The following is a 14,596-nucleotide window of genomic DNA, read 5'->3' on the forward strand; positions in this document are numbered from 1 at the left end:
GTTTTAACTATTATGAATGCAAGTTATAAATAGATGCATTCAGAAATATTAACGTTATAGTTTTATTGTTTATTGTTGATGCCTTTTATATGGTTCAAGTATTTTAATGCTCGTCACCGATGGAATTCATGTATTTATGATTGTTTTGACTTTAGTGTTTTTTGGGAAATGTTTTATTAGTGTGATGATCTAGAGTATACTTTATGCTGACAAGTTATCACTAATCATGAACGAGTTATGTTTATACTCGGGATGCTGTTTACATGATGTTAGCAACAGTTGTTAGTAATTTGCAATTTGAACAGCAGATGATTTTTATTTATTGAATGATTGTCTAATTAATTAGAGTAATTTTCCCGCCTTGTTGGATTTAAAAGTAGGAGAGTTTTTGTAAGCTTTTATGTCTGAGGAAGCGTAGGTAACCCTACGTGAAAGCGCTTACCACTTTTCCATGGATTAAACGTTTCTTTTTGCTCTGGATACGTTGTGAGTGATTTTGTTTGAACTGTTACCTGTTTTGCTGCATACTGGACCCTGCTGACTCTGTGAGCAATTTTCTAGAGTTCTCTTGACTTGTTGCATACTGAACGTGGTTAGACTACCTTATACTGCTGTCATAGTACGAATTAAGTATGCAATTACTTTGTTGCCAATAATTGGACTTTTCACATAATGATATGCGGTTTCTGGAAGTCACCTGTTTTCTGAAATACTAATGAAAATAAGGTAAGTATATTTTCATAAATAACCCTAGGAGAAACAATGAATAAATCACTCATTAAATATAAATAACTCATGAAACTTACCTTTTCATATAAAAAGTGACAGCGATTGTTTTTTCCTTCATTATGTCATCTTCCAGATGTGGCAAATAATTTTATATCTGTGTTTTGGCTTTTAAAATACAAATATAAAATATGGAAATACTACATATTTTCATAAACAGATATAACTACAAGAAACGTAGCATGACATGTACATGATACACAGATAATATCAGTATTAGTTATGTTCGTTATGATATTCTTTCATAGGATGCATTTATGTTTGTATTTGCATTGGGTGCAAACTTTTGCATGCTTCTTCCTGTACCTGCTGATCGTCAGTCCCTCATTGTTTCTCTGGACAGATCATCATCCATGCAGCCTTGAAGGGAGTTTATCCTCCTGCCTCATGCTACCCATCTATCCCCCTGTAAGTGGATGATGCAGTGGTGCAGCGGTAGCATTTTCGCCTCACAGCAAGAGGTCCTCCAGTTCGATTCTCAGCTGGGGTACCTTCTGTGTGGAGTCTGTATGTCCTCCCTTCATTCGTGTGGGTTTCTTCTGGGTGCTCCAATTTCCTCCCACGTTACAAAGACATGCATCTGGAGCATTTTTCCCCAGGCCTCTGCTGAAAATTGGCTTTGTTCCAAGTCGGACTTTCCCGGTTAACAAATGATAAATAAATAAATAAAGTACAATCAAGTCCAAGCATATCTTTGCACAAGCAGCCACAGAGTTTGACTTCACTCTTGGTTGAAGGATGGACTCTACATGACCTTAGGCTAGGTAATTGTGCAGTAGCTGCACTATCAGGGGGTAGGATTTTTGTGTTTGATTCCCTAACCTTCAAACCCACAGCTACTTGCTGCATATCTTGAAATACTGGACTCATAAGCATGCCCACTTCTGCACATGCTCGGTCCAAATGCAGTATGTGTATGCTGTATGGTAGTTATGCACAAAGCCCAGTGCTGCATGCAAAATTTAATGTGATACTCACCCTTTGTTAACTGTTGGTATGGGCCTCATAGCCACCCATCCTTTGAGGAAGGGTGAGTTGGAGGCAATCACTGAATACCAGCCTGTGCATCTGTCTAATCCAGTGCTTGGGTCACTACCAGATCCTGGGATGTCTTGAAGGGAGTCAATACTTAATTTCTCTATATCACACAGCCAAAATGTTCAGTGAATGCATAAATAATAACCTCTGGAAAATAAGATGTCTAAGAATGAAAGTAAAAAGTTGCTCAGACTGACAAAGGAGCTATGGCTGAAATTATCACATAAAGATACTGGAAGTAACAGCTGATAGGGCGTGCAGTCTGATAGATTCACATTAGATCTTCAGGAAGCAATAGCTGATAGGGCATGCAGTCTGATGGATGCACATTAGATCTTCAGGAAGTAATAGCTGTTAGGGCGTGAAGTCTGATGGATGCACATTTGATCTTCAGGAAGTAATATCTGATAGGGCGATTCAGTAAGTAAGAACTGATAGGCGTGCAAGCTGATAGATTCACATTAGAACTTCAGGAAGTAATAGCTGATAGAGCGTGCAGTCTGATAGATGCAGATTAGAGCTTCGGGAAGCAATAGCTGATACGGTGTGCAGTCTGATAGATGCACATTACGTCTTAAGGAAGTAATAGCTGATAGAGCATGCAGTCTGATAGATGCATATTAGACTTTCAGGAAGTAATAGCTGATAAGGCGTGCAGTCTAATAGATGCACATTTGATCTTCAGGAAGTAATAGCTGATAGGGAGTGTGCAGTCTGATAGATTCACATTAGATCTTCAGGAAGTAATAGCTGATAGGGTGTGCAGTCTGATAGATGTTCATTAGATATTCAGGAAGTAATAGCTGATAGGGCATGCAGTCTGATAGATGCACATTAGATCTTCAGGAAGTAATAACTGATAGGGCGTGCAGTCTGATAGATGCTCATTAGATATTCAGGAAGTAATAGCTGATAGGGCGTGCAGTCTGATAGATGCTCATTAGATCTTGAGGAAGTAATAACTGATAGGGTGTGCAGTCTGATAGATGCACGTTAGATCTTTGCCATGGTATATGATTCTACTCTCTGTAGCCTTTTTTAGCAGCGGTGTGGTCACTGACTTATGTTGCTCATTTAAACCAGAAACACATACACATGCACTCTTATCTTTACTTCTTTTTGTTCAAAGTCACATAATTATATTACTTATTCAGTGTAACTGTTACAGGATGTAATAAGCACACAGACCTAGGTTTTTTGTGTTTTATTCATAAAACAAATTTGCAACAATTTATTAAAAATTGATGTCATGCAGTATAAGGGTACAAGAAATTCTTCATTTACATTTGAACCTGGCAGTTCCAGCCTAGTTTAAAGCATTTGTGCATTAACATCATTGGAAAATGCCATTGGGGCACCACCTTGTCATAAATATACAGTACATTTTTTCTGCAGTATAAAAGAAAAGAAACATTATATAGCTATATACTGTAATCACATTGTTTTGGGTTTTCATAACTGTGGGAAATTAAAAAACAAAATATCTGTATGGGAAAAACTACAGTATCATTGAGACCGAAGATGTACTGCATGATTTAAACCTAGTAAACTGCACACAGTCGGTATTCACAATAGTTACAGACACACACGCTCACCTGCAACAGTCCAATACATTTGTTTTTCCTGCTATAGTAGAATAATATTTCTATAGTGAATTTGTGTATACATTATGTACAGTTAGTCCTCTTTTCTTTCAAAGGTCAAATGTCTTTTAAAATAAACCAGGCCCTTACTCACTCAAGGAAGCAGGAATCTGCAGGGAGTAAACAGAGTCTGTTGTTTTTTTTTAGTAGACCATAGTTCTGCAGTCTTGTGATTTATAAAACAAGATTTTGGAATACTGTAATTATGAATTGTCTCTATATGTATGGCATGTAATAGACATCCCTTTTATACATTTCCTTTTTTTTCCAGGAGAAAGCTAAGCTTGAAATAAAACAACCAGTTTGCTATGTGAGGGACTTTAAGGTCAGACCTGAGAGTTTATATCTTCGCCCATATGCAGTCTGGAAATGTGTATCATTAATAGCTTCTCTCTTTTATTATTACAGGTGTGTAAATTACTCCTGAATGTGGAAGACAAATTATCACAGAAGATCTATAGGGCTGCAGAGGGAAACTGCTACTGGAGTGTATCACTTCCAGACCACATCCTTCCAAAGCCATGATATCTACCACTGTGGCATGGAGATGAGAAAAAGCACACATGTAATGGAAGCTATGTCACTGGTGAAAAACATGCATGCCACATATCTGTGGTTGTTTTCTTTAGCCACCTGAAACAGTGGTAACTGATCCTTTTACAAAGGATCAACATTTAAAACTAGAAACTATTCTGTCTGCTTGCACATGTAATCTGCTTCAATTTCGTACTTACCATGCAGCATAGATTTACTTATTAAGCTGATGTTTTCTTTTGCAGCTTATGAATTTATTTAATGGTTTATTCTTATTTTTTGCATGAGTCTTTAGTTCCCTGTTTCCTTTAAGCTGTTTCCCCAGTAGAAGTTTAGGAAGAAATTGCTTAAATCCAGCCTAATACATGACAGGAAGAAAAAAAAAAGAAAAGAAAAATCTTCGATGAATAAGGCTAAAGGTCATATCCTGGAGCCTGCTCTTTCCAGATGAGTTGAGTCAGGACCCCTGCTGTGATGGTCTAAGCAGTCACTTCCTCTGTTGTAAGAGTAGGATTCATGTTGACAGAATTCAAGGTCAGCTATGCAATCCAGTCATTGACTACTTTATCTATCAGTTCAACAAGTACGGGCCATTCATTCTACAGGCCTGAAACCATTACTCGAAATGTGGGTTGCACATGTCTATGCCGGGGGCTTGCACCAGGACTGACACATGGGCTGGTGCAACTTGCATCGACTCCACCTATAGATGGCAAGTATGCATGGTGTAGAATGGGCAGCTGCAAAGACAATCTGCGCTGTATGCTGAAAAAAAGAACAAGAAAAAGGTTTATAGGAGTAAACACCAAAACATGCCACATGTGAACATGACAGCACTTGTAATCCAATATCCTGAGGAAAGTTTATTACTAGCAGTTAACATTTAGTCTCATGTAAAAAAAATCACCACTGTTACAGTAAAACTAAATGAAATAATAAAACTTTAGTCTGTTTAGGTAGCTACATAGACCATTTAGCATAATAAGCTTCCATTATCCTGGAGACCTGTGTGGGTGTGTGTGTGTGTGTGTGTGTGTGTGTGTGTGTGTGTGTGTGTGTGTGTGTGTGTGTGTGTGTGTGTGTGTGTGTTATAACTGACTTTGTATGATTGTGTGGCAGTAGGTGTCCTATTTTAAATTCAAGTTTAGGTTTATTTCCACACAAATATGTAGTTTCAAACTATCATGCAACTAAAACACTTACGATCACAAAATCCAAATAGTTGCACTTGATAAACTGCTATCAACATTTCCATACTGATAATGCAGAGAAGAATTTTAACAAACACTGATTTGTTATTCACTTTATATAACACTCCCAGGTTTCCTCTTTTTTTCCATAATATACTTCCCAGTATTTTATATTTACCTTTTGAGATGTTTATGAAAATATATTTCCATTGTCCTGCATATCTATCCATCTGTCTTTCTAATCCATATTTGGCTAAAGCTAAAATCCTTGACATCATCATCACTGCAATGACCTTCACAGATTTTCCTGAACTATATTTCTCTCTTGTCCAGGATTTTCTCTTTGGTTTTAGCACCCCATACATACTTCTGCTTATTTTGTAGCTGATTTTACTTCCACTTACTACACATATGCTAGTGCAACATCTTAGACACAAACACTATGTCCAACAACACTGAGAAAGCAACACTGATATCCCACCAATACTGATGCACGTGAAAAAAATAACAGTTTTGCCAAAGTACAAGCCCCCCTGCACCTGCTTGTGGGGACCTTTATCTCCAACACCTTCTTAATTAAATACAATAATGCTACAGCTACATAACTTTGAAGAAATAGAACACTGTGGTAAGCATTGTTCTCACACCCTATTCACACTTCACCTACTCATTACAATATATTTATTTATTTTATTTATTGACATTTGTTAACCGGGTTTGTCCAACTGGACTTGTGGCCCATTTTCAGTGGAGACCCGAGGAGAAAAGCTCCAGTAATACATTTTAAAACAAGTAAAATTTTAAACAATATTAATATAATAGCAGTTATAGCAAAACGATTCACATATGTTGAGTTACATGCATAAAGTTAAAGTTGTATTAAAAAGAAGCTAAGTAACAATTTTACATTGATATAGTTCAATAGGTCAACAATAAACATTTTTTGTTTGTATAAAATTGTGCAAATGCATAGCAGACACATTGGAGAGAGAGGTGTAATGAGGTACTAAGTATGGTCCTTTTGAGGGTACATAAAGGGAAGGAAGACTAGGTAGGGTCATGGCAAGGGCAGGTTCTGGAATTGAGAAAATAAGCTTTTAGTTCATTTTTTAAGTGTGAGGTGTGGGAGATTGAACATAAGTCAAGGGGAGGTTTGTTCCAAGCATAGGCAAGGGAGTGTTTGTAGAGTAGTTTGCCTACTGACCTTTTTTGGTGGTAGATATCAAGAAATTGTTGGGGTCCGGGATGGGATGCAGATTGAGACTAAGGAAGATAGAGATGGACAGAAGGAGGGTTTATAAAGAATAGAGTGTAGCATATGAAATTGATAAGATAGTAGAAACTGGGGAAGTTCAAGCCATTGAAGAGAGTTTAAAGAAATGCAGTGGTGTGAGTTGTATGGGGAGTTAGTAATGAATCTGGCTATTTTATGGTAAGTCTGTTGCAGTTTGTTTAGAGTGGAGGCCTGGATATTGGTAAGAACTGGGGTGGCGTATAAGAGGGAAGGGAGGAGGAGTGCCTGGCCCAGGGTAAGTCTAGCTTCAGTGGTTAGGAATTTTTTGTTCCAATGTAGCAGACCTAGTTTCTGGTTTGTTTTTTTTATACATTGGAGTATGTGTAGGTTGAACTTGAGTTCGTCATCGAAAATGACCCCTAGGAGTTTTGTGCGGGTGTCAGGTTGGATGTTTGTATTGTTAGAAGATGTAATAAAAAGGAGGTTTTGTGATGAGAAAGAGAACGGGGAAGGAAAAGTAGGAGTTTGGTCTTTTTGGGACTTAGGATCAATAGGTTGTGAGAGAGCCATTGTTCAGTGGATAGTAGGGCCTGTTGGGTCAGAGAGTGTAGTTCAGGAATGTTATTTGAGATGGATATAAGTGTGGAGTCATCGGCATACTGAATAAGGGAGGATTCTTTGCATGAGCTGTATAGATCATTGGTAAAGATGTTAAACAAAAGGGGTCCCAAGATGGAGCCTTGGGGAACACCAGTGGAGATGGGAAGGAAAGGTGAGGAGGATGAGAGCCATTTGGCAGATTGTACCCTGCCAGATAGATAACTATTATACCATGACCCCCCCAAAACGTGCACGCTGATTGGCCAGCGTGCCCGTTGTAAATCGAGTTATACTAATGGAAAAAGGTCCGGACTTTTTCCATGTTAAATGGGTTTAACATAGCGAGACAGTTTAAAATAAGAACGGAGATCTCCGTTGCTTATTTTAAAGCATGTTAAACCCATTTAACATAGCGACAGTTTTAAAAGCAACGGAGAAAGCAAGATCTCCGTTACTTTTTAGTGTAGCTATGTTAAATGAGTTTAACATAGCGAGACAGTTTAAAATAAGCAACGGAGATGTCCGTTGCTTATTTTAAACTGTCTCGCCATGTTAAACTCATTTAACATAGCAAACTAAAAAGCAACGGAGAGCTTGCTTTCTCCATTGCTTTTGCCCACAGCTCTGATGTACCGCGCAGGCGCAGTACATCAGAACTGCCGGATGCCAGACATCTGTGGAAGGGCAGTAAACAGGCATTATACTATGCCATTATTTAAGAAAAGTAATAGTTTCTTTTCTTAAATAATGTCATGATATAATAACCACTTCTGGGTGTGGTAATGCTAAATTTACCCACGGTTGGCTTTGTTTGGTCCCTCAGGCTTCCCGGGACCAAACCATGCCAACCGTGGGTAAATTTAGCATTACCCACACCCAGGCGTGGGTTATTGCTATATTAAACCAGGCAAGTACTGAGGGGGATAGGTGGAGATTTGTGAGTTTGGATAGTAGTAGAGGATGATAGACAGTATCAAAGGCTTTGGAGAGATCTAGGAAGAGACAGGAAATGAGTTTATTGTTGTCTAGGGCCTCTGCAATGATATGAGTGAAGGAGAGAAGGGCAGTGGTGGTGCTGTGGTGAGGACGAAATCCATGTTGGGTAGGGGTAAGTAAGTGGTGTGTGAGGAGGTGATTGAGAAGCTGCGAGTGAATACATTTTTCTAATATCTTGGAGAGTGGGGACAGAATGGCAATGGGTCGGTAGTATGAGGGGTCAGTGGAGTTTCCACCTTTATGAAGAGGGATAGTGAAGAAAGATTTCCAAAGGGTGGGGACAGTTGATTCCAGAATAGATCGATTACTTAGTATAGATACAGGATAGGCAATTGAGTCAGCAGCAAGTTTGAGGAATGTAGGAGATAGATTGTCAGTGGAAGGAGAGCAAGGTTTTAGCTTGAGTAGTAGAGATTTGATGTAAGTAATGGGAACTGGCTCAAAAGAAAACAAAGTTGTGTTAGTGGGACTTGGAGGGGTGGGTGTCGAAGTAGAGTTTGGCTTAGAGGTTACCAGATTTTGGATGGAAGAGATAAAGTGTTTATTCAGGAGGGCAGCTATTTCCTGAGAGGAAGAGTTAGGGTATGGGGAGGGATTAGAGGGCTTTCCAGGATAGAGGATGTTGTTGAGAGTTGACCAAAATTTTTGAGGATTGGATTTGTTAAGCTGAGCAGAGCTATAGTATAACTTTTTGTCATTAGTTGTATGTTTTTTTTGCAAGGTTTCTCAGTTGCCTGTATTTTTGAAGAAAAGTTTGTTTAGTTTTAGTCCAGGTTTTTCAAGCATGATCTCTTTGTTTCATAAGGGACCTAGTCTCTTTGGAGAGCCAGGGAGCATGGTTTGATTTTACTCTGATCTTTCTAGAGGGAGCTAAGGAGTTTAGAGTATTCATGAAGATGCTATTGAAGGTGCTTACAGCATCATTTAGGGGGAGGTGTTTTAGGATGGACCAGTCTATGTTGTGGAGAATGGAGTTAAATTGGGATGAATTGAAAGTCGATAGTTTTCGACAGTCTTTGACAAGGTGGGGTTTAGGAATATGGGAGTAGTGTCTTAAGATGGTGGTAGGGAGATGATCACTGAGGGAGTCAGGTAAGGTGGTGGAATTGTGGTATTGGTGAGGGGAATTGGTAAGGATCCAGTCTATGATGGAAATGGAAGTGGAATTTTTATGGAAGCGAGTGGGAGATGTTATAAGTTGGCGGAAGCCGTGTAGGTGGATACTGAGTTGGGGGGAGTCAGTTGTGAGCTTGGACCAATCAATGTTGACATCGCCAAGGATAAGTGTCTCATATGGTATGTTGTGGGAGAACCAGGATAGGATGTTTTCAAGAATGGGCAGATTGTTACCAGGAGGAATGTAGATAGAGGCAATTGCAAGTTTTTTGTGGGGATTTAGATGACAGTTAAGGATGATGATTTCAGCTGGGAGGAAGTCAGGAAATGGGGAAGGGTATGGTGAGAGGTTACAAATGTTTGAGTAGAGGATGGCCACGCCACAATACAGTTAAGCTGCATCTGAAATGTAGACAAATAAAAACAATCGAAACCAGCTTCCTTATCTCTACTTCAGCAAAACCGAGCCAAGACCTAGGATACCACAAACTATGAAATAACCTGAAAAAATAAAGGAAAACATCTGCATTCTTAAGTACTTCATGTTGCCACTTCTGTAACAGAATTATTGCTGGTAATTATGAAAAACTGTAGCCAACAGTTTCTACAGTTTATGCCACAGAAGGATCACTAAAGTGTCTCTGATTACTGTGGGATTTGACACAGATTCTGAAGGTAAGAGTTTTAGAGTTATGGTTGTCAGTTGTTTTGGACTGTGTTTTGCCATCCTTCAGCTCATATCCTTCTTGGACCATTTGCCTTCCTTCCCATCTTGGACTAATGACTATAAGAGTATTGGGTAATAAACTTTATCAAACTGCAACTATATGACTACAAATGCAATACTGACTTTCAAATGCCTGTAATGAACTAAACACTGATTGGCATATGCTGATTGTGTTCCATAATACTTTTGCACCTATGGTGGCTGTATCCTTCACCCCACCATTGCTATGCCTCTCTTGTCAGTGACACTGACTACTGGATTCTGTTAAATGGCATGCTCCTAACATAATTAATACAGGTAGCTCCTTACTTAAATATAATTACTCTCCATAGCCAGCGTTAGGCACCTGCAAAACCCATGCTGGCACGGGGCCCCCAAATCTGTTGCTACTTGGGAGGGCCCACATCAAGATACAGCCATGACGCAGGTGGGTTTTTCCTGTGCCCGGCTCTGGTTGACAGACCTGGCATTACTGTGAGCCGAGGTCATTTCCATGCATTTTGTTCTCCTGTTAATACTTCCTCCAATGAGGAGGTTACTCCAGGGAAAAGCTGCGCTATATCAGGTCTGAATTAGTGAAGCAAGGACCTGATTGGTTGCAGCAAGCTCATAGCACTTGTGAGATGTGTTGTGAGCTTTATTTTAGATTTCTTTTATATTAGGAATTGGGACATGACTTCTTTCCCCCATTAGTAGCAACGGAATGAAGGGGAAGATTAAAGGCTTGATTTTAATTTGGGACTGAATAAGAGCATCAAGATGAAAAAAAAAATTCGGAAAACCACAGTTGACCAGTCCAAAAGTTAGGAAAAAAAAAAAAAAAAAAAAAAAAGAGAGATAATCTGGATATTGTGCATGTTTCCTGCTTTCCTCTCCCACACACAACTACAAGAGGTTAGATTCAGGACAGATTTTAAGCATCATTCTTATAAACTTTAAACCCTAAAAGTTGCTATGCATACCTTTCAACCTATAGGAATTTTGGAAAAAGCCAAAAATAATTTGGCTGGGGAGCAGATCAAAGGCTCACAACCAGTGATACATTTTAAATATTGCTGCTGTAACCTTAGAAAATAACATTTTACATTATCTTATATATGAAATCTAACCTTTATATGTCTGTTATCATTTTGTTACTTCAGTCCTTAGTGATCTAAAACAAACTACAGATTTATGAGTAAAACATCAAAAATATGAGCACAATGTGAAATCCTAGACAGTCGAGATGTATGATTTTATAGCAGTAGCCCAAGTTATGTTGTGTCTTTCGGCTTTTCCCTTTTAGGGGTCACCACAGCGGATCTCCGGTCAGCTAATGATTGGCAGTAGATTTTTACGTGTCAAGTTGCCAGCTCTGACACACAACCTTCAATTAAGGTATGCCCATTCACACATGTCTCCACACAGACGACACTCAAGCTGAGAATCGAACAGGACAACGTCATACTGTGAGGCGACAACACTACCGCAGCACCACCACCGCGATATTAGACATCTGGAAACTGCTAATCCTCCTCTCTAGATGAACTGTTCTTGCATGGTGTCCAAGAATAGCCCAACAGCCAGCAAGCCTTTCAAATTTCCCTGAAAAGGACACCTTTCAGTTTTTTTTTTTTCATCTGAGGCTGTAGAAGATGCAGTTTCAAACTTCATATCATTCAAAATATGCATGTTAATGTAATACGTTATTTTAGCAGATTTTAAAGTTTGTAAAAGCAATATTTAAAATCTGTCCTTGAACATGTGTCTTTTGTAGTGCTTTTGTATGTGTGTGTGTGTGTGTGTGTGTGTGTGTGTGTGTGTGTGTGTGTGTGTGTGTGTGAAAACAGGAGAATCCTAGTGAATGTCTAGATTTTTGCCTCATGTTTTTGGTGTTTTGCTTAATATTTTGGTCAGGACCCAATGAAATGTGTGGTTTTCCAGCAAACCATAGTAGATTGTGTTTCACACTTCATCTTATTTTAGTAGTTGTTGATGTTTAAAAGCAATATTTAATATTTGCCCTAGAATGTGGGTCTTTTGTAGTGTGTGTTTGTGTCTGTGTGTGAGGAAAGGAGGGGAATTTGGCAAAATGTCTTGCTAGTCTTTGCTTTAAGTCACACAGTAGGTAAATGAAAGTCTAAAGAATCGAATGCTTTACCCTGAGTACAGCAAGCAGTTCATTACTAGCTGTTCTCCATTGTGAAGATGGTTATTGAGCTAGCTTTGTAGGGCTACTGTGTATGTGTCAATAGTTCCTGTATGCTAGAAATCATATATCTGAATAGCAAATATGACTATAATAGTGTGGTATGTTGCCAGTCTGGATTTCATGTCAAAGCTCTGCTTGTAGAAGGAAATAATTTTACTACTCAGAAATATGAGTAAAATGTATACTGTTCCTTATGCCTATTTCATTTATTTTCACAACTAATGTGCCTACAATTCTAAGTCTGTTTGTAATGGTTTGTGTGCAGTAACACTTTTAATAATACGTGGTATACAATGATCACTAAAGGGGTGCGGGTGGCAACTTAAAAGGGAAGGGGGAGTGGCAGCAATATGGTGACAAAGGGTAGGGGCCCCACCAACTTGAAACTTGCTGGGACCCCCAAAATGCTAGCACCAACCCTGTTACTCCCTGGTTGCACAGCTAAGGAGAGTGGGGGGGGTGTGGCAGTGAAACACTCTTCTAGCACCCTGTTTGTACATTGTTACTGACTGCCATATATTCAAACTTCCTGCAGTTGAAACCCCTAAAAATCATAGTAATCTTTTCCAGTGTCTCAGTTTCACTTTCTAAAAACCTAACCAACACCTGGCACACCACAAACTATGAACAATTAAATTCACAAAATTAAAGCAAAACCACCCACTTTTGTTCTTACTTCAGCATAACATTTCACTTCTAATGTCAATAAAGCTGACTAAACTGGATGCAGTTGCCCCTAATGTATCAACATCTTCAAAATGGGGGCCACATCTTCTTTACTAGTCATTAAAATGCACTTTAACAGATGTTTAAACAATTCTATGCCCTCATGTTCAGAAAAGAGAAATTTGTTTTGTAATATCAGTGATACACAGTTCACAATTTGAATACTCATTGATTTAAGAGCTGTTCGCCGCCCAATTTTAAAGCTGAAACTCCTGCAGCTAATTAACTCTCGTTTCCTTATTACCGAGTATCAAACATTGCAGCTGACATCGTAGCTGCTTTATTACTAAAAAGTACAACAGCAGTGCATTTCAATAATGCTATAGGGAGGATAACATTGGGTTCCCTGTGGAATACTACAGTGCTTAATGGGCTTCTCTAAAAAAAATTCCTTTTCCTCCATTATATATTTTTTCTTTATTTTATGATGCAACATGTAGAAATAATCTGAAAACACCAGAATGTGCTGTTAATTTACATACATTGTGCGACAGCTATGAATGTTTCATATAAAAGATGCATGAATAAAATAAAATATTTTGTATAGTGTGCATGGTATGTGTATTGTCAAACTGTTTGGCTATATTTTTAATTTGTTTGTTTTCAAAAAATATAAAACTTTATCAAGATGATAGCCTCGGAGCCTTTGGTTTTATTAAGTTACTCAGAACGGTATTGTACACAGTTGGGTTCTGTAGAATCTCACACTTCATTATCTTAACTACAGGGGCACACTGTTGGATACAACATACCAAGTCAGAGCTGCTTGTTTGAAATGGATATATACATTCTCTCTAAGAGTTCCTAACAGCAGATTAGTAGCAGACAGCTGTGTTACTTGAGATAATGCACATAAGCAATACAACACTGCCAGCAACAGAATTGAAAATGTTTACTGATTGTGGAATGTAATAGCATGTCACTATTGTTAGGATGTATTATTATTATTATTATTATTATAGTTACTATTATTGGTAATGCCTTCTTCCAAAACACCAGTGGACTTGAATAATAATTCTACAGAAACCCACATACCCCTAACTCTGAGATGATGCTTTTGGCTCCGGGGATCCATTAAACCTTAGGCTTGAAAAATGTTCTCACTCTTTTCAAACCATGAAAGTGGCTTTAAACATACACGTGTATAGGACAGTTTCATTGAAAATGGCTTTAATTCAGTTTTGTAATTTGACTTATTCAGTAGGGGTTTATGGGAATCACATCTTCCCCATGCATTGATGTGTAAAAGTCCTAGACAGAAAAGGTATCCAATTTTGATTAACTGTGTTTTATGTGAACTGTGCTTGTTTTTCAAGGGACATATCATTTAAAATCCATCTCAGAAATTCTGCGTATTTAATTGTTCTGAGAGGCTGCCCTTCTCTGTTGCAATACCACCTTGTCTGACTTGGTAACATGGTAGTAGTGGTGTCAAGGGCAGCTGTATGGACTTATGAATGGAAGTGCTAGGTTGCTAATGGCTGGCCAGGGATGATAATCTATCATTCCTCAAACAGCTGGCTTCCAGAGGGGTGGACGTATATCTCAAGACCAGTTAGCCCAGTGCATGCAACCATATTTTAAGACACAGCTATTTGGTACATAACTCTACTGATGGGAATCTGGAAACATAGCAACCCCAATATAATTGTATAGTATCTGGCTCATAGCCAACAAGCAAAGCTCTCCAGCTCAGACTGTGTCCTTGGTACTTTTTATACAGGAGTGTATCTAATCCATGTATATAAGGATGCCAGGACTGCTACGATTTCACATCTGCTTCTACAGCTCAGCAGTAGCTGACTGGTTTAGACA

The 14,596-nt window shown here is 38.6% G+C and overlaps 1 protein-coding gene across 2 annotated transcripts in view; it reads right to left on the reverse strand.

Annotated features, from left to right (window-relative positions):
* Positions 1 to 3,013: 3,013 nt before the first annotated feature.
* The window catches only part of GABBR2 (gamma-aminobutyric acid type B receptor subunit 2), a 3,943,409-nt gene continuing 3,931,826 nt past the window's right edge, over positions 3,014 to 14,596 (reverse strand). For both annotated transcript variants that reach the window (XM_044064587.1, XM_044064586.1), the window contains exon 19: positions 3,014 to 4,766. In XM_044064587.1, the coding sequence (XP_043920522.1) occupies positions 4,601 to 4,766 (166 nt within the window). In that variant the 3' untranslated portion in view covers positions 3,014 to 4,600. The remainder of the gene's footprint in view (positions 4,767 to 14,596) is intronic.

The sequence above is a fragment of the Protopterus annectens genome, chromosome 3.part0, assembly GCF_019279795.1.
Source record: "Protopterus annectens isolate FY-2018-M chromosome 3.part0, PAN1.0, whole genome shotgun sequence".
Taxonomy (NCBI): Eukaryota; Metazoa; Chordata; order Ceratodontiformes; family Protopteridae; genus Protopterus; species Protopterus annectens.